At 40.8% G+C, this 20,703-nt stretch overlaps 2 protein-coding genes across 6 annotated transcripts in view; one reads left to right on the forward strand and one right to left on the reverse strand.

The window, feature by feature from the left end:
* Positions 1-3,373, reverse strand: part of ikzf2 (IKAROS family zinc finger 2) — a 51,590-nt gene extending 48,217 nt beyond the window's left edge. For all 4 annotated transcript variants that reach the window (XR_488369.2, XM_007900144.2, XM_007900143.2 and 1 more), the window contains exon 1: positions 3,272-3,373. The gene's annotated coding sequence lies outside the window, so the exon portion shown is untranslated. The remainder of the gene's footprint in view (positions 1-3,271) is intronic.
* Positions 3,374-3,939: 566 nt separating this feature from the next.
* Positions 3,940-20,703, forward strand: part of LOC103182944 (sperm-associated antigen 16 protein) — a 127,502-nt gene continuing 110,738 nt past the window's right edge. Inside the window, exons 1-9 of one of the 2 annotated variants that reach the window (XM_042336576.1) lie at positions 3,940-4,059; positions 10,199-10,245; positions 10,979-11,077; positions 11,724-11,851; positions 12,897-13,034; positions 13,155-13,262; positions 15,095-15,212; positions 15,697-15,766; positions 17,194-17,342. In XM_042336576.1, the coding sequence (XP_042192510.1) occupies positions 3,978-4,059; positions 10,199-10,245; positions 10,979-11,077; positions 11,724-11,851; positions 12,897-13,034; positions 13,155-13,262; positions 15,095-15,212; positions 15,697-15,766; positions 17,194-17,342 (939 nt within the window). In that variant the 5' untranslated portion in view covers positions 3,940-3,977. Of the gene's footprint in view, positions 4,060-10,198; positions 10,246-10,978; positions 11,078-11,723; positions 11,852-12,896; positions 13,035-13,154; positions 13,263-15,094; positions 15,213-15,696; positions 15,767-17,193; positions 17,343-20,703 lie in introns of those variants that run through there. The other variant, XM_042336577.1, reaches the window with a different exon arrangement.

Consider the following 20,703-nt stretch of genomic DNA (forward strand, 5'->3'; position numbering starts at 1 on the left):
GAGGTGATGAAGGCCTTGATAAAGGTCTCAGCAGCTGTGCAGGGGTGGGGAGGGGAGGCAGACGTGGGCAATGAGGGAAAACTGGGCAATGAGAGCCCAGATGTAAGGTTGGACGGAAAGTCAGTTTTGCAGCCAGTGCAAAGCTGAATAGGGCAGATCATAACATTGATCAAGAACCATCTGCAAAACAGCATTAAGAATTCTGCAGAGGGCAGTGCATGTTTGGAAGTGCACAGAGCTTCACTTTGCCCAAGTACAGACCTGATTTGCAAAACTGACAATATAAATTGATGCTAACCGATTGGTATCAGACCAAACTGGTGTGAGACCAGTATCTATAGTATAGACTTTCACCAACATTTTAAATTGAAACCAATCTTGGAAAATAATAATAATAATCCTTGCATTTCATACAGCGTCTTATCCCGTCTTCGAGACGCCTCAAAGCGCTTCACAGAATATACTGTAAAGTGAATTGACTGTTATTTTGTGGGCAAAATGTGGCAGCCAATTGCACACAGCAGCATCCCACAAACAGTCATGGATTGAGTGAACAAAATTTAAAAGAAATTTTTTTTGAAGGAATTATTACTCCCGGAAAAGCGATCTCCTACTTTACTGCTAGTTAAACAGAGGCGTGTGGAGTTCAGAAACTAGCTCAACATTTCACCCTGCTGGGAATTTAACCCAGGTCTCTCACTTGTGAGGCGAATGCTCTAACCACTAAGCTACAGGACTAAAATGTCTTTAGTTTAGAAAATAATTTATAGAATTTACAAACATCACAGGCCTTCCTTTACTCAACATGCATATTGGCTTCATGGTACTGGGCAGTTAATTGTGTAGTTAAGTGTATTTGTTTTAAACCAATATAATATATTATTAAAAATAACAAGTATGGGGTTCCTTTTAGATTTTTTAACATATAGTTTATTTGTTTAAGATTATTTAACAAAATCACTTACACCTCGACAGTCTCTTAAATACATAGAGGTTTGACATTTAAACACATACAGTAGCGGAATACAAATTGCGATCATTAACTGGATACATGAAAAGCTTTTAACCACCCGCTTAGGACGCCCACACAATTAATCAATGAGGTGCATCGAAGAATGGGAATTCAGTGTTACAATATCTAGAGAGAAAAAAATGCATAGTCGGGTTCAGAGTAAATGTTGAACATTATTGCTATCAGTTCACCCATCTACACATCAAAAGACAGGAAACTTGTAGGTGGAAAAAAACCTTCAAAACTTCACGAGGAGAAGCAAGCTTCCTATTGGCCAACACTTTGTGTATGTTACCGTGGGATCTAAATTAGATAGGGACAGCTTTAAATGTTAAACTATATTTATTCACGTTTATAGATGAAGAAATGAATCTTGTTGGTTGTCATTGTCATTTTTTTGAGCAAGGTAGAACTTTCCGGCTAATGATTTAGTACAGTATTGTCAAAATGACTGTCAGGCGACCGTTGTGAATATGACTCATTCTTTGATCAGGATTCAGATAAAAAAAAGCGGTCATATACTCTTCAGGGGAATCAACAGAAAGGGGTCCATGCAAAGTTTGTTTAACTTTCTGGGAAAATCAATGCATCTTGAAACTCGTTGGATATCGAATGATTGTAGATTTGTTTACACACGTTTCTTTTTTTTTAGAAACAGCACTTAGTTATACTGTATTTGCATTCAGCATTAATCTGCAGTTAAAATTGATGCAAGATGAAATTGCAGTTGAAATTACTTATGGCAATCATGTTGATTTAAATGAAATTCTTATATAATTCAAACAAATAAGGGAAACGATGCACCAGTAGTCATTTAACTCTATACATCTATTAACTATTACGAGTACATTGGCTATAGAGAACACTGCCTCTCTGTGGATTAAACAAGAAAGTGTTCCTTTTGCTGTGTTAAATTTGCACAGCAGAATTTTATAAATATTTTAATGCAAACCTCACAAGGTGGGACGCAAATTAAGAAAACAACGCATAGGAAGTTACTATATGGACATTTGCTTTATTGAATTTATTTACAATTCAATTTCTACAATTATATTACACAGTATGATCTTTTCTATAACATATGTTTCAGGTAGGAATGAACCATAGAGTCGTTTACTTGCTCAACTTCCCAAAATATTCTTTCAATGTATCTATCTCATCACCTAATAATTTAGGGGAGTGTTTATTTTGCATATGTGTGAGCCTGGTAGCACTCATGCCTCTGAGTCAGAGGGTTGTGGGTTCAACCCCCACTTCAGGACTTTGAACTCAGTCTATGCTGACACTCCAATGTAGTGTTTTGGGGAGAACCTCATTCTCAGAGATGCCATCCTTCAAATGAGATGTTAAACCAAGATATCATCTGCCTCTTGTCTTGCCTCTTCAGATGGATCTTAAAAAAAACTATGGTACTACTTGAAAAGAGAACGCAATTCTGGCCAACAAATCCCCCAGATAATATTGGTTATTCACTTCATGGTGTACACAAATTACTTGCCACGTTTGCCTACAAATAATTGTCACTACATAGGAAGATCCTGTGAAGTACTTTTGAGACGTCTCAATGATGTGATAAGATGTTATACAAAACGCAAGGATTATTTTAAAGCTATGGTGGTGTTCGAAGACAAGTATGTAATAAAGCACATTAAAAAATGTAGCCAAAGAAAGGATATTATATAGTTTATTATTATTATTATTTATTACAAGTATGCAATATGACAATTCATCTTATATTTCAGAATTGGGGGGAACTGAAATGAAAAATAAGACATAGTGTGAACCCGTTAAGAGTTTATAGTGAGAGGAGGAATGTGAGAAAATGTAAATCTCTCGTCAAGTTTTATTATTATTATTATTATTAAGTTTGGGATTTGTGTTTTAAAAAAAATAATGCAATAAATGAGGCCTAGAACCCTGGATGGCAACACTTAAAACCTTTGACCACCCCTCCAAAAAAAAACACAATAATTAAATTGGTCATTTTCAATCTACGACTGTTTGTGGGACATTGCTGTGCGCAATTGGCTGCCGCGTTCGCCCACAAATATACACTCAATTCACTTTACAGTGTGTTCTGTGAAGCGCTTTGGGACGTCCTCCCGGCGTGAAAAGCGCTATATATCAAATGCAAGGATTATTATTATTATTATAACACCCAATTTCACACACAACCCAGTAACTCCCTCCCCGTTCAGCAACACATTGACACAAGTTGAACGAACGCCACAACAGCGAATGGAGAAGCGAAAGACTTACCTTTTGCGGTCCTACAGTTCCATTCTCTCTCTGATCAGTACCCGGCGAGTACTACTTTTTTTTAAAAACAACAACAAAAAAAACAAAAATATACACTATTCTCCCCCCCCCCCCCCCACACACCCACACCCCCTTCCCTTCTTTTTTATGTCACTCTGCGCGACCGTCTTGTCTTACTTTTTTTTGGCAGGTGGGGCCGCCAAAGCCATTTTCTCCCTCTCCTCTCCCTCTCCTCTCCTCACCCTCCCTCCCTCCCCCCTTCTTTCCTTCCTTCCTTTCCCTTCCCTCAGCGTGAAACAAGTCAAATCGCGGCCCAGCTTCACCTGACATTTCCACCGCATTATTTACTACGATAATAATAACAATAATAATAATTATTATTATTAGAATTAGAATTAAAAAAACACAATCGCTCGATTCAGATCAAGACACGCAGTAAGGGAGAGGTTGGCCGTTCGAACTGACTTGACTGACAGAAAGAAAGAGCAAACACATTTTAAAAAAAAGTCCCCCCATGAATATTGTCTGCCTTCCCCGCCATGAGGAGAGGAGGGGGCGGGCGGTTTCCACGGCAACGGGACGCCTCCCGCCCGGGGAGGGAGGGAGGGCGGGAAGGAGGAAGTCTCGCGAGATAGAGAGAGAGCGAGAGCAGAGAGAGAGAGAGAGGGGGAGAGAGAGAGAGAGAGAGTGAGACGCCTGGGAGTCAATGGCAACGGCCCGCGTGCAACAACCGGCACCCAACACGACCATGGCGGCCGGGCAGGAGGATGGCACCTACTACCTGGAGCGTATCCTTTTACACGCACACACACACAGAGAGAGAGAGAGGAGAGAGATACACACTCACCGCCTCACCAGCCCCCCTGGACAAGAGAGGGGGGGAGAGAGAGAGAGAAAATTTGCTGTTCAATAAGTAGCTGACAGGCGCCCCCCACCTCCCCCCTCCCCTCCACCCCCCGCTTTTGCTGTCACTTTTGTTCAGTGAAGCCCAAGGGCAGTGACTCCCGTCTCTTGACTTCTTACCTCAAACTCCGCTTCGTTTGTTTGCTGTTCGAGTTAGTTGGCTGTTTCTGCGGTGGGGGCTTTTTTTTTCCTTCCACCCCCCCCCGTCCCCTCCCCCCCCGTCCCCCTCCCCCTGTTATATTGTACCGCCTTCTTGCCTGTTGTGTGTGTGTGTGTGGGTGGGTGGGTGGGTGGGTGGGTGGGGTGGGGGGGGGGAGAGGAGAGGGCAAACCAGGACTGGTGTCTGTGTGTTTGTGGTTGGGTTTGGCTTGTGGTCCAGGGCGCTCGGTTTCCCCCCCTCTCACACACTCACACTCACACACACCCCCGGCGCCACTCCGCGAGCTGCCTGAAGCATCTGGCGGCTTCCAGATGTTTCCCTCGAACCGTTGGAACACGGTTCCGTTAGGAATGTGCGCGTTGGCCATTCCAGCAGCTGGGAGGACGCTGCCCCTCTCAAGTTCCTTTCCACATCAGCACCATCTCCCCTACCCCCACCCCCACAACCCCCCCCCCACACACACACACACATCCCCCACCACACACACACACACCCCCCCCCACCACACACACACACACACACACACAACCCCCCCCCAACACACACACACACACACAACCCCCCCCCACCACACACACACACACACACACACAACCCCCCCCCCCCACACACACACACACAACCCCCCCCCCACCACACACACACACCCCCCACCACACACACACACACACAACCCCCCCCACACACACACACACACACACACACAACCCCCCCACCACACACACACACAACCCCCACCACACACACAAACACACAACCCCCACCACACACACACACAACCCCCACCACACACACACACACACAACCCCCACCACACACACACACAACCCCCACCACACACACACACACACACAACCCCCACCACACACACACACAACCCCCCCCCCACACACACACAACCCCCACCACACACACACACACAACCCCCACCACACACACACACACAACCCCCACCACACACACACACACACACATTTCTCCCATCTACACTTTGCTGCCAGCGAACACACTGACTGGCTGCTTGCAGATACGACTACAACAACTTGCATTTGTACAGCGCCCGAAATGGCCCGTTGGCTTCACTCTCGGTTTTGTGGGCGCCACGTTCGCCTGCAGTCGCACGGTTGCTAGACTTCACCCTAATATCCTGCTTGAAGCGCTTTGAGATGTCTCGAGGCCACGACAAGACGCTATGTCAGATGCAAGTCAAGGGAGTGTTGATCAAGGATTGATCAAGCGCTCTAGGACGCTGCTATATAAATGCAAGTTGTTGTTGTTGGTTTCAAACCACTGGTTGGTGCTCATGTGCTGACCACAGAAAGGCTCCTTTCAACACTATCCATGGGATTTTGAAGCAGCGAGGGGAGGTGGAGGAGGATTTACAGAGAGTGGCAAAGGGACAAGGCGGGCAGAGGGGGTGGGTATGTGCAGTTGGCAGTGAAGGGGGTGAGCAGGCAGAGAAATAGAACCATCGGAGGGAGGTCAAGGCGAGACAAGGGCAATTAAAACAAGGATCTTAAATTGAATTTGCTGCGAAAAATGAGCAATCAGTGAGGAATTGCCAGCATAGACCAATCAAGATGGCTTTGGTTATGTTGGCCTGAAAAGGTTTAGCAAACCACTGCACGTGAAGGTTCTCTTTTTAAAAATCAAAATGTAGGAGTCCATTGGGAGTGTTTTTTTTTAGTTATTTAATATTGGGGTACTACTACGTGGTGGAAAAAGAACAGCAGCATTGTTTATTTTTTACTTTGTCATAATGTGTGACAATTCCGTCACAATATTTTGTATTCTAAGAATATTGTTGTGAAATATTGACTGCCAGAGTATGAGTAAATGATTAACATTTAAAAATATTTTTAATGAAACATTACAATATGTCCACCCAGAAAATATAGTCAATTCACTTTGAGAAATCTCAAAGACATGATAAGACCCTATATCAAATGCAAGGATTATTATTATTATCTGAGCCAGTAAGTACATTAGTCTTCAGCATACCTCCCAACAACAACAAGATTACATTTGTATAGTGCCTTTCACGTTGGGAGGACGTCCCAAGGCACTGGACAGTGTACAGCATTTCAGACCCGAGCTGGGGTCGGGGGAGAAGGAAGGGGAGGGGAAGGGGGGTGACCAATGGCATTGTCGAAGAGGAGGGTTTTGAGGCGGGCTTGAAGGAGGCTAAGGAGGGGGCGAGGTGGAGTGATTGGGGGATGGAGTTCCAGAGATTGGGGGCAGAGTGGCTGAAGGCTCTCCCACCAATGGTGGGGCGGGTGGGTTGGGGGACGAGGAGCAGGCCAGAGCCGGCTGAGCAGAGGGAACAGTCGGGTTGGTAGGGGGTTAGGAGGTCACAGAGATAGGGTGGGGCGAGACCATTGAGGGCTTTGTAGGTGAGGACCAGGATTTTGAACTGGATTCCTCTGAAGGATAGGGAGCCAATGGAGGCGGGCGAGAATAGGGGAGATTGGGTCACGGAGTTTGGTGCGGGAGAGGACACGGGCTGCAGAGTTCTGCATTATCTGCAGCCTGTGGAGTGAGGAGTCGGGAAGGCCGACAAGCAGGGCATTTGCATAGTCGAGCCTGGAGGTGATGAAGGCATGAACAAGAGTTTCAGCGGCCTGAGGGGTGAGGTAGTGGCGGAGTCGGGCGATGTTCCGGAGGTGAGGGAAGGGTCATGGTTTGGATGTGGGGAAGAAAAGACAGTTGAGGGTTGAACAAGACACCGAGGTTCCTGTCTGGCTTGGTGAGTTGCAGTGTGCAACCATGGAAGTTAATGTTACCAGAGCCTGAGGTGCTGAGGCGCTGGTGTGAGCCAATCAGGAGGGACTTAGTCTTGTTCACATTCAACTCAAGGAAGTTTGCCCTCATCCAGGACTTGATGACTTGATGTCCGACAGGCAGTCTGTCAGGACAGCAGTGGTCCTGGAGTTGAGGGTGGAGGCAGAAAGATAGATTTGGGTGTAATCCGCATACATATGGAAGTTGACCCATGTCTACGGATGATGTCACCAAGGGGGAGCATGTAGATATTAAAGAGGAGAGGGCCAAGGACAGAGCCCTGGGGGACTCCAGACGTGAGAAGAAACTGTTAGAGGGTACAAAGTGGAGACAGTGAGAGAGATAGGAATAAAACCAGGCAAGGGCAGGTCCGCGAAGATTAAGTAAGGAGGAGAGGCAGTGTATGAAGATGGCGGCAGAGGGGTCGACATTGTCGAAGGCGGCAGAGGGGTCGAGGAGGACAAGGAGGCAGAGGAGCCCTGGTCACAGATGTTCAGAATTGGAGGGGTTCAAAGGGAATGGCGAGAGAGAAAGGAGCGGAGCTGAGAAGCGACGACTCATTCCAGGACCTTGGAGAGGAATGGGAGGTTAGAAATGGGATGGCAGCTGGAGAGCAGGGATGGGTCCAGGGAAGGTTTTTTCAGGATGGGGGTGATGACAGCTGTTTTTAGTGGGGTTGGAACTGAGCTGGATGACAAGGAGAGGTTGATGACGTCGGACAGGAGAGGAGCCAGAAGATGGAGCTGGGAGATTAGGAGAGAGGTGGAGATGGGATCGAGGGAGCAGGTGGTGGGTTTGAGTTTGCGAACAATCGCGGAGAGGGAGGAGGGAGAGATAGGGTCGAAGGAGTATGGGGGGGGGGAAGGGTGGGGGGTGGATCATGAAGGAGAGGTGATGTGGGGGTGGCTGTGGACAGGGCAGAGGTGGCTGAACATATCCCCTTGATTTTGGTTTCGAGGAAATCCAGCATCTCCTCACAGTTGGAGTTTGAGGAGAGGATGGGTGAGGCATGGCAAGGTGGATGGAGGAGATGGTTTGTGGTGGAAAAGAGAAGCCTGGGATGATCCTTTGCCTCCAAGATAACCTTGGAGTAGAAGGAGGATTTGGCGGAGGCAAAGAGGCAAGAGCGCAGCGGTAGATCTTGGTGTGGTGAAGCCAGATCTGCCGATGGACCGTTGGTTTGGAATTGGTCCAGACGCATTCGGTAGCTCACACTTGTGCCTTGAGGGGACGGAGATGGCTGGTGTACCAAGGGGATTTACGTGAGTATGAGGCAGTTCGGGAGGTGAGGGGGGCAAGGGAGTCCAGAATGGAGGAGAGGGAGTTGTGGAGAAAAGAGAGGGAGGAGGGGAGATCGGTCAGGGAGAGCCAGAGGTGTAGGAGTTCAGATGACTCCAGGGTAGTGGAGAGGGAGAGGGAGGAAATTTTTTTCCACGGACGATATGTGATGGGAAGATTGAGAAAGGGGAAGGGGTGTTGATGGCTTTATCGCTGATGGTGATGTCTGAGACGGTGAGGCCCCGGGTGATCACCAGATCAAGGGGGTGGCCACGGACGTGGGTGGGGGAGTGGATGAGGAGGGAGAGGTTAAGGGAAGAGAGGAGGGAGGAGAAGTCGGCAGAGGAGAAGTCAGGAGGGGGTGAAGTGGAGTTTGAAGTCACCTAGGATTAGGAGGAATTCAGAGCAGAGGGAGAGGGAAGATAGGAGGGTGGAGATGTCTGAAAGGAAGGTGGGGGAAGGCTTGGAGGGATGGTAGACAAGGAGGATTTTGAGGGAGAGCCTGGAGGGGTGGTAGAGGGTAAGGTGTTCGAAGGAGGAGAAGGTTACGGAGGAGTAAGGGGAAAGGCCAAGAGGGGACCGGGAGATGAGAGCCACACCACCGCCACGGCGATTAGGCCGTGGGGTTCAGTGAAAGGTGTAACCTGGAGGTGTGGCCTCAACTAGTGGGAAGGTGTCGCCCGGGGTGACCCAGATTTTGGTGAGGGCGACGATGTCGATATTTTCCTCGACGGTGAGGTCATGGATTGTGAAGGACTTGTTGGTTAATGAGCGGACGTTCTGCAGACCGATGCGGTGGGGACAGTTAGTGGTGGGAGTGTGTGGGAGATAATAATAATAATCCTTGCATTTTTGATATAGCGCTTTTCACGTCGGGAGGACGTCCCAAAGCACTTCACAGAACACACTGTAAAGAGAATTGACTGCATATTTGTGGGCGAACGCGGCAGCCAATTGCGCACAGCAATGTCCCACAAACAGTCGTAGATTGAAAATGACCAATTTATTATTGTTTTTGGTTTTGGAGGGATTATTATTAGGCTCTGTGTGGAGTAAGGAAACTTGCCCAAGGTTTCACCCTGCCGGGAATTGAACTCAGGTCTCTCACTTGCAAAGCGAGTGCTCTAACCACTGAGCTACAGGACTCCACGATGAGGGATGAGGGTGGAGGGGGTGGGTAGATGGGTTGGATGGGATGTGAGTGAGGGAAGAAAGGTTGGCTCCCGTGGGTGAGGGTTGGTGGGCCTTGTGGCGAGAGTGGAGGAAGGGGCATTGGGTGCCGGAGCGTCTATCACAGTGGGCACGACGGAGAACATGAAGGGAGGCGCAGAGGGAGACCGTGGGGGAGTCGAGGAGGGATAGGAGTCAGGGCAGCGGGAGGGAGAGGAGGGTTGAGCGGGAGCAGTGGAGGGAAGGGGACGGGGTCGGGAACATCTTGGGGAAGCAGCTCGGGTCAATTGCGGCAGCCAATGTGCGCACGCTGAGACAAGGAGCGGACAGGAGTGTTCAGCGAGCCATGGCTAGCCCACTGGGCTGGTGAGACTCAGTGAGGAGATGGGGGCAGTGATGTCTTCCCAGGGAGTCCTGGCCTCGAGATTCAAATGAGCGGGCGGGATGACGTCACATGGCAGCCGGTTGTTGATTGGCAGACACTATTTTAAAGTGAGGATAAAGATTATTTTATTAAGTTTAATTGCAAGAGTTTGCTGGCCAGGCAACATTTTCCTGCATACTGTCCCGATGAACAGTAATGCGTTACATGATTAAAGGGTTCATGTTTTTTTCACTTGACCTAAAGAATCCAGAGGTTAGCATTGTAGAAGATTCTGAGGATGATTTCCAATATGAAGAGGTATGGTACATTTTTGATCCAGTTAAATATTCAGTGTACAGTTTCATCCTACTGAAGTTGTTTTGTTTAAATGCAAAGTGTTTAAAATAATATAATACAAGTGTTGCCTAATGTGGCCATCTTGTGTATGAATCTAGCTTCTGTAAACTCCCAAAAGCTGTGAAGCTTTTTTGAATGCAATATTTAATGCAGGGGTAGCTCTGTCCTTACCCTTGCTTAGCTTGCTTGCATTTGTTTAGTTTAAAGGTATTTTCTCTTTTGATCCTTTCAGATCTTTATCCTCATTCTTATTGCGGTCATTACGATATTCACAAACTGGATTTAATGCATTAATAGCGACTTCTGGTTTACAAAACTTACAAATATTGCTTTTACAACATTCATAATAAAATTTATGGCTTGCAAATTGTTAGTCCTATTTTTACATACATCCAAATGGAGTGACATGCAAAAAATTTGTTAATTTTATTAATGGACTGGTACTTAGGGAAAAGTTTTTTAACATAACACCAAATGAAAAGTTGAAATAAAATTTCTTAACAATTAGCCAAAGAACTGAATAACTTGGCTTTGCTGTGAAAGAAGGAAAGTACAGATACACGTTGGGAGGATTTACCTAGACAGATATCATAATTTTTGAAAATTCTGAAAACTGAATATACAAAGGTCCATAAAAATGTGTATTAGGTGGTAATAACCCTTTTCAAATAATTGTTTTTCTAAAAACATACAGATTCCTCCCGATGATTACTTGGGGTTTCTTGCTGAAGATGAAGATTTTCAGTTCACAGTAAAATCTGTAGAGGAGCAGAATGAAGATACCAAAGCAGCTGTAAGAATATTTTATTGATGGTGCAAACCTGAATTTGACCAGATCAGTTTGTAGAAATCGAATGTTTTAGACATCTAGATTGTGGTTTGGGTTAGCTTCTATAGTAATTATTCTGATAGCTGGTGGCAATTTCCTGACTTGGTTTGCAGGTTGGTATAAAAAATGTTACAGAAGAGAAAAGTGACATAATGCAGTAGTTGGAACAGACATCTCAATACTGGTGTAACTCACAAAATCCATAGTATAACTCATACAAAGGCAAGTATTGTGTGTTTGGAATGTTGAATTGCTTGATGAATAAGAGTTTGTACTTTGGGATGGTAGAGGAGGAAGTCTGTTCTTGTACAATTCATTATTGCTTATCAATGAGGCAATGACGATTTAGTTCCAGAGATTAGTTTTCACTGTGCAAAACCACTATGTAATAATATGGGATGTCCTCCCGACGTGAAAGGCGCTCTATAAATGGAATCTTGTTGTTGTAATTTGTTTTGGAAAAAGAAGAAAATAACACTATATGTAAGAATTGGAAGCTAGAAAAACTATATTTCAAAGTTTGGAACGTAGTCAGGCTGTGTTATTTTGTTTAACAAAGCTTGTCATGTAAATATCCATTTGCTTCATGAATTTATTTTCTCTGTTGCAGACCCAGCAGGGTGAATTGATTTTGAAACCGACTTTGTCCCATAGACCAGAAGTAGTTGATGATTTTCTAAGGAATTTTCTTATTAAGATGGGAATGATGAAGACTCTTGATTGTTTTCAAACGGAATGGTAAACTCACGAGTGAACATAATAATGCATAAAAATCATAGTAAAATTGATGTAGCGCCTTTCATTAGGAGGATGTTTTAAAGAGAATCACAGTATATACTGCACAGTGTAGTGACGCCTACAAAATAGTCAATCCACTTTACAATATGTCCTGTGAAGTGCTCTGAGACATCTCGACGAAGTGATAAGGCACTATATCAAATGCAAGGATTATTATTATTTATTATATTTTGTAGACAAGAATGTAGTTGATTTGGAGCAATATTTTTTTCAAGAAGCATTAGTTCTTTTATTGTTGTATCTGATATGAAAAGCAAGGTGCACAAATCTCATTTACAGTTTAATTGGTGAATTTCAATGCATATTATACACCTGTAAATTTTGTTTTTGTTAGATGTCTTGACATATTTATTAACTACTTTGGAGTCTTCTGATTTAACAACTAAACTCACAGAAGCTGAGTTTCTGCCTGTCAGTTCCTAGAATGCATAATGCAGGATCTCCTTTGAGGCAAATGTCTAGAGACCCATATGGACATTTTGCAAAAGCTAAGCCATTAGGGACCCTAAAGTGTACATTGCTGGAATTCCATTAGCTAAAGGCTTCTCAGTATAATCTTCCCACTATTCATTCAGCTAGGATTTGTACATAGAATGGCGTGGAATATTACTGAACATAAACAGACCAACTTGGCAGTAACATTATTTGGCTGTCAGCAGTATAAACAAGACATAATTTGACTTAATACTTGCTTTACTACTGTGAGGAGATTGGAGCCATAGTACTCCAGTGGTACTCCTTTCCCTGTTGCTCCATGTCTTAATAAACTGATTTTGTCTTTTTAAAAATAAAGCTATGTAGAGGTAGGTGGCAGTTGTAAGAAAGAGGATTTAAAGGAAGACAATGGTGAAGTGAAGAAATGGGTCACTGGGATGAAAATGAAATAAAACGGCATATATTGGAACTATTTTAGGATTTATTTTAGTCAAAAATATAGTTTAATGAGATTTGTTTAAGTATAATAAATTCTGTGTTTTGTTGTCAGGTATGAAATGCTGCAAAGAGGCATTTTGAACATTGATGATATGGGATTTGTTCCTGATGTTTATACTCACAACCAGCTTCTAGACAATAGGATCGCAAGTTTGAAGAAAGAGTTAGAAAATTACAAGGCAGCATCCCAGTATGTAGAAAATAATGTTTTCTAGCCAAAATCCAAATATCATTCTCACGAAGAATAATGCGTGTGCAAATTATTCTCACCTTTTTAGCAATTAATTCTAACTAATTTGTTTGTGTGCAGTAAAGCTGGTGAAATATTAATAAAACTTAGGAAAGAACGTGATTTTCATAGAATGCATCACAAACGGGTGGCACAAGAAAAGAATAAACTCATTAATGATATTAAAAGGTAAGGAAAATATTTTATAATGGCTTTCAGTCAGTTCCTCCTTCCAGAATCTTCCACCCTGCTTGACCTTTCATGTTGCCTGTGAATCACTGTGATGTATTTTCCTATGTGAAAGTTAATATAAAAGTGCAAATTGTTTCTGTTGTATGTTTCAGTGGCATTTTACAAATACATATTATATTTATTGATATAGTGAATACATTTTCTAAATGCAAGACCAATCTAGAATTGTTACATTAGACTTAATGTTCAAGGTTACTGCTGCACACTATTTGTGTTGTAGAAACATAGAAGCAGGTATAGGCCATTCAGCCCCTCGAGCCTGTTCTGCTATTCTATAAGATCATGGCTGATCTGTACCTCAGGTCCAATTACCCACCCTTGCCCTGTATCCTTGGTATCCTGACCTATCAAATAGATATCCACCTCAGTCTTAAAGATGTGAATGGATCCAGCATCCACAGCCTTCTGGGGGAGAGATCCAGATTTCCGCTATCCTTTGGGTGAAAAACTGCCTCCTAAGTCTGTTCTGAATCTGTTCCACTATTTCATATCCACTGCATCATGGGAATGACATTTAGCAACTTTTTTGAGATTATTAGTCAGTCATCTGTAACCTCACTATGAATTTTAATAGAAGAATATAGACATAGAATGATAAAAGACCTGTTCCTTTCAAAACCATGCATAATTCGTTTAATCAAACTACCAAGCTTACTTGAACTAATTCCCAAGATGATTGAACACAACTCTAGAATATATCTAGCTTTTAATGTTTGTTGATAGTGATTGCTTTCAATTATTGGCATTTCCACAGACAAAAAAAGCATAGGAACCCTAGTGTAAGATTTAATATTTGATCAGCCGCCACCTTTCAATTGATTTCAACCTATTTATTCAACATTGTAAGGGAAAAGTCAATCACGAAAACATTATTTGACTTTTGTGAAGAGCATTCTTCAAAAGCTAGCGCTTTTGGATGGGAAGTAAGGGAAATATTTTTCTCATCTGAAACTGTCATCACAGTTAAATCATTTTCTAATATTTCTATCAACATTTCCTTCTTGCTTTTATTTATCACTAAATTTATGCACAATGAAACAGGGAAAAATAAGGCAATTGAGATCAGAACTTTCTTAGCTCCAAAGAAAGTAGTCCTGATATTTGTGCAAAACAGCCTCCTGAGCCAAATTGCCTCCTGTAGCATAGGCCAAATCATTTCTGTTATTGTTTGATTCTAAACTCATTATGATTCTGTTAGAATTTTAATTAGTTAAAATATCCAGAATTTATTCAATATTAGTGGTATGATGTTATCAACACTTTGTACATTTATTTCAATATGTAATTAATGTTTTAAGACCATACTGGTATTTCATTAAACTTCTTAAAAGTTTCACATTGACAACATACTTGACTGAAAGATAAGTAATCGAATGCGTCATCTCTTTCTCCAATTCCCTTTTCATTTAGATACTCCTCTATTACACGCACCCAATTCACTGTGCTAATATTATTTTTTCCACTTTACTATCCAATTGACATTCCTGCATTTAAGTTACTAATTATGACTGCTTTGAATTTTGTCAGTTTACTTTATGCTGGTTATCTGGCTGATAGCTTGGTATCTTCAGCAAATGTTAATATTACTTTAATGCACCCTCCTCCATATCACTTAATAATGTGAACAGTGTGGTCAAGGTAAGCTATATTGCAAAATCACTTGTGAGAAAAGATGACAATAGTTGTTGTGAACTAAAAATTTGGATCACATTTGATATTGTACACATGTAAACTATAACTATAACTAGGATCTGTTTCTGTTTGTTTAGATTGAAAAAACACTATGCATCCTATGAACCTACTCTGAGTGAACTTACAAATAAGTATCATAATGCATTGAAGCAGAAAATGCTGACCAGTTTGGAAAAAGACAGAGCTGTTGGACAGGTTTGTAATTGTACCTGTTTGAAAGAAGGAAAACTAGATTTTCTGCTTTCTTTGTACCCCACAGTGAAGCTAAGCACTCTGGGACATCACCCCACGTGAAGGGTGCTTTATATATTTTTAAAATGCAAGTTGTTGCTGTGATGCAATATTTGTGCTGTAGCACAAAAAATATTTTATCCCCATTTACAGTATGTCGAGTTTAAATAAGAAATGACAATAAGTAGAATATTGAATCTGTGCTTCATGTAGAAAAAGCCATATTTACAGTTTGTTTATTTTAAAGGTATAGGGTAGATTTGGAATTCTGTAAATAAACAATTACCACTAAATAGTTTTTCACAATTTTGTGCTTCGTTGTTCTAATATGCAGTGTGATGCTGCCATTCTAAATGAGTACAAAACGTTTTACTTTAATTATTTGGAAATGTCACTTTGTGTGTACTCTGTAAAAAAAAAAGTTAAAATTTATATTTTTTATTTACAGTTGTCAGGGTTGCAAGCCACTTTGCGCACTATGAATTGTGGACAAGATAATATCATCCCTCTGATTTCAGGTAATAATAATTATAATAATAATAGTACTTGCATTTGATATAGTGCCTTATTACGACATCTCAAAGTGCTTCACAAGATGTTCTGTAAAGTGGTTTGACTGTATTTTGTAGGTATGTATTGAATGAGCTAACAATTATTTCAAATTTTGGTTAAAAAGAAGCAGTAAAACCATTGACATCCTGTTTATTATCAAATGTCACAAGATCACATGAGAATTTGGATGAAGAATGCTTTAATATCGATTATTTAGGATTTATCTGACTGTCAATAGGAAAGTATTGCGGATGTAGCTATTGTATTTGTCTGATAGTATGAAATTATTTTTGATGTAGCTGAAATGTAAATCTTGAAACTATTGAATTTAACATAGAATGATTAATGCACTTCTTGATCAAATTCACAGTAATATAGAATTTGCAGATGAAATTGGCATGATCCAGAATAACAGGTGGGATCTTTTAATTATGTGAGTCATTGGATTTGCACCATACTAAAATGATGAAACAGAAGTTACAATGATAAAATTAATCAGCAATATGGAAAGATAAATATTTTATTCACCCACAAAATACACAGTCACTACACTTTACAGTGCATTATGTGATGCGCTTTGAGACATCCCCCCAACATTAGAGGTGCTAAACCAAAAGTAAGTATTTTTATTATTATTATTGTTGACAATTGCTGGGAATTTCCTGGAATTTAGCAAATACAAAATCAATACCAAATCATTGTAAAAATAAGGAGTGTTTATGCAGTTCCCTTCTGCCCCATATTGAGACTTTGAACTCATAGCCTAGGCTGACACTCAAGTGCATTCTGGGGTATCATTGCACATCTGGAGGTGGTCTTTCTTCAGATGAGATGTTAAACCTAGGACCCATCTACCAGTTCAGATGGATGTTAAAGATCCCATGCCATTATTTGAAAAGAGAAGGGAGTTTCTCCCGGAGACCTGACCAACAATTCCCCCCCAAAAAATTGGTTGGTCAGTCCGCTCGCTCACTCACTCACTTACACAATGTATATGGAACATTGCTCTGTGCAAATTGACCTTACTGTAGTCAATTACATTTACTACAGTTACCTGTAAGAAGCACTTTGAGAGGTTTTGATGTTTTATGTGCGATATCAAGAATGATTATTATATATGGTGGATATTAAGCTGTGATGATATTTCCATGCCCATTTATGGTATTTTGATTATTGTTTAAATTAGACTGTCACATAGAATGAAACAGCCATTACAGGAGTTTTGTGAACCATACATTCTAGTTTAATAGTAATTTATATTGAAAACATAATTTTTAAGTCTTATCCTACAATTTCAATCTAAGTAACATAATTCAGTACTTGTTGTACTATGCTATTACTGTGTTTAGCCCAATGAGAAATCATTATGACTTAAGTAACCTATTTCAAACAGGTTACAAGACCTACAGAGAATGCAAAACATTTGCCTGCACCCAGAAAACAGTTAATGAAATAAGAGGGCAAAAGAATGATGAACCATCCAACGATTCAAGAGAATTACCTAAAAAGCCACAAAAAACAGTTGAGCAAAAGCATTCAAAGGTGAGCTCAACAAAGTGTATTTTATTCCTGCGAGAGCCCTGGGTTTGATTCCTGGCAGAGTGAAATGTTGGTCAAGTTTCCTTGCTCCACACACCTCTGTTTACCTAGCAGTAAGCAGGAACCCAGTTGTCAGTCAATTGGCGGATCACTTCTCTGGGGGTAATAATTCCTTCAAAAAAATAAATAATAAATTGGTAACTTCAATCCATGACTGTTTGTGGGACACTGCTATGCGCAATTCACTGCCACGTTTCACTCTCGAAGTATACAGGCAATTCACTTTACAGTATATTCTGTGAAGTATTTTGAGATATCTCAAAAGACATAATAAGGCGCTATATCAAATGCAAAGATTATTATTATTGTTTATATGATAAACAATAATTTTTTATACAACTGTTTTGTTAAAAAAAGTTACATTTTTACTTTTGATGACTCGTTATTGATATTTCCCAACCTACAACGTTATTCGTAAATCTGTAAGACAATTTGAATGCGCTCTATAAATGGAATCTTGTTGTTGTTGTTGAATGCAATACCTTTGAAAACTGTCTGAATTTAAGTATCAATGAAAACATGAAGCTACTCGCTTAATAAATGCAAGAACCAATAAAAGTAGCAGAATAGTTTTATAACTATTAGAAATTTTTGAAATTATTTGGATTTAATTGGATTGCTATTTGAAAATAATTGGAACCAATTCGCTTTTTATTAAACTGGTATTTTTGACAAACTAAATCTTCTCGTATTTTACTGTGTCATAGTCATTTTACAATTATATGAAGCCTCGCTGAATTGGAAATAAATTCAATACTACGCCATTACAATGTTTTATTTGGTACATGAATTTAATTATTATTATTATTGTTATTAACCTGGAGTCACCTTGATTCTTTGAATGTTTGAATCATTCCCCCATTTCAATCTTGAAGGAGTTTCTGTTCGATTTGATGGTTGTTGTCAATCCATGATTTGTTTGTGGAACACTGCTGCGTTTCGTCCATAAAATACACAGTCAATCCACTTAATAATAATAATAATAATCCTTGCATTTGATATAGCGCTTTTCACGTCGGGAGGACGTCCCAAAGTGCTTCACAGAACACACTGTAAAGTGAATTGACTGTATATTTGTGGGCGAACGCAGCAGCCAATTGTGCACAGCAATGTCCCACAAACAGTCGTAGATTGAAAATGACCAATTTATTATTGTTTTGGGTTTTGGAGGGATTATTATTAGGTGTGTGGAGTAAGGAAACTTGGCCAAGGTTTCGCCCTCTGCCTGGAATTGAACTCAGGTCTCTCGCTTGCAAAGCGAGTGCTCTAACCACTGAGCTACAGGACTCCACAAACAGTACACTTAACAGTGTATTCTGTGAAGCGCTTTGAGACATCTCAATGACATGATAAGGCATTATATCAAATGCAAGGATTATTATTATGATTATCTTCCTAATCCCAGATTGTCTGAAAATTAACTGTAGGCAGACCAAGGCTTGACTCAAATGTTTGTTTCTAATGTTGTGACATTATCAAAATGTGATATTGTAAATAGTCTGGGCAAAGATTACATCAAATATTTAATTACATTTAAAACTCCCAGGGATACTGCCATCCCATGTTTAATGAACTATGTATTTGTTCCCCCACTCCATTGAGAACTCTATCAAAACTCTGCTCCCTATTCTTTCTCCCAAAGTGCACCACTTCATGTTTCTACATTAATTCAATTTTCCACAAAACTGTCCACTCTGTCAATATCTTACTGAGCTTCCAGCACTCTTCAGCACCCTTAACAAAATCTTCTAATTTAGCATGATCCACAATTTAGATATTATTCCTTCAACTCTCGGATACACAGTAGGTAATCAACAGCTAGTTTGGGTTACCGGGAAGATTGAAGGGTGCAGATTTGGGCTGATTTAAGAAACTGCTTGATGTTGCCATAGGAAGATGGTAAGGTTTGTATTGCAGATGAAATTGTCCGAAGGACTATTTCTCAACTTCTCTTGTGTATACCTGTAGTATGATCCACATATCTTAAAGCGATATCATCCCTTTTTTGTTAGTTCCCTTGTATTTGAATCGTATTCTGTCAGACCGTTTAAAATCTATAGGATGTTTATTGAATGAAGATGGTTAATATGGTAGGCAATCTATCTTTATAAATTGGTTAGCCACATAATGTTTCATATTTATTTGAAAGTTGACTTTCACAATACAAAGCTGCCGGTATTTTTAACCACTAATATGGGTGTTATGAACCATGTGCTGCTGTACTAAATGAAATTTTAGTTTACAGGATTTTTTTTCCTTCTAAGGACATTTCTTTCATGCTGTTCATTGTTACGAAAAACAAAGCTGAAATGTGCCTAAAGCTGCATTTTTCACCCATTTCCATTGAAAAAATTAAAAATGCTTATTTTAATAAACCAAAAACCAAGACATCATCCTTCTCAGAACCCGTTAGTTAAATAAGAAAGTGTTTTATTTGCAAGTAACTTACTGACTAAAATCCATAGGACTTTACTTTTAGGTTTACTCAGTATCTTCTTGGTCTCTGTAATCTAGTTTCTGATTGCAAATCTAGGATACTAATTTGAAGAACCTGTAGTTTATTCTTAATTGTTGAACATTCTGGACTGCATTATTAGAACTAATTGGGGTTGAACAATTGATACTGATAAGAACTAAGTGGAACATTATCTGACAGGATTCAATGCAATTAGCTGTTTCAACGATGTGATAAGGTGCAATATCAAATGCAAGGATATTATCTTGTTCAGTAGTTTTTAGAATTGGTGATTATTTGCTTGAATTTTGAAGTATGGTTTTAAAATTACTATACATAATTTTTAAAAAGTGTTTTTTTTATATAGAGCATTTTAAAAAGTGTTTAGAGATAAATTACTATTGTTACTTTTTATTCATAGATAATTATAAACAGATTAGCATTGTTTTGTGAAACATGGGTCAAATTAACTGTATATTTGTGGGTGAAACACGGCAGCCAATTGCACGCAGCAGTGTTCCACAAACAGTCATGGATTGAAGTGGCCAATTTATTATTGTTTTTTTTCTTGAGAGATTATTATCAGGCATGTGGAATAAGGAAACTTGCTCAAGGTTTTACCCTGCCGGGAATCGAACCAAGGTCTCTCGCTTGTGAAGGAAGCGCTCTAACCATTGAGCTACAGGACTTCATTAAATGTCTCAAGACAAAAAAAAGGTCAAAATAGTTTCTCCAGCAGTGGTTTTGCAGCTAGTGCACCTGAGGAGTGCTGGATTATGTGGTTTTAACAATGCATCTTGGAGACAATACTTGATGTTCAGAACTGGCAATATCTGTGTGTGGCTAGCA

Source organism: Callorhinchus milii, unplaced genomic scaffold (assembly GCF_018977255.1).
Source record: "Callorhinchus milii isolate IMCB2004 unplaced genomic scaffold, IMCB_Cmil_1.0 Scaffold6, whole genome shotgun sequence".
In the NCBI taxonomy this organism is placed as follows: domain Eukaryota; kingdom Metazoa; phylum Chordata; class Chondrichthyes; order Chimaeriformes; family Callorhinchidae; genus Callorhinchus; species Callorhinchus milii.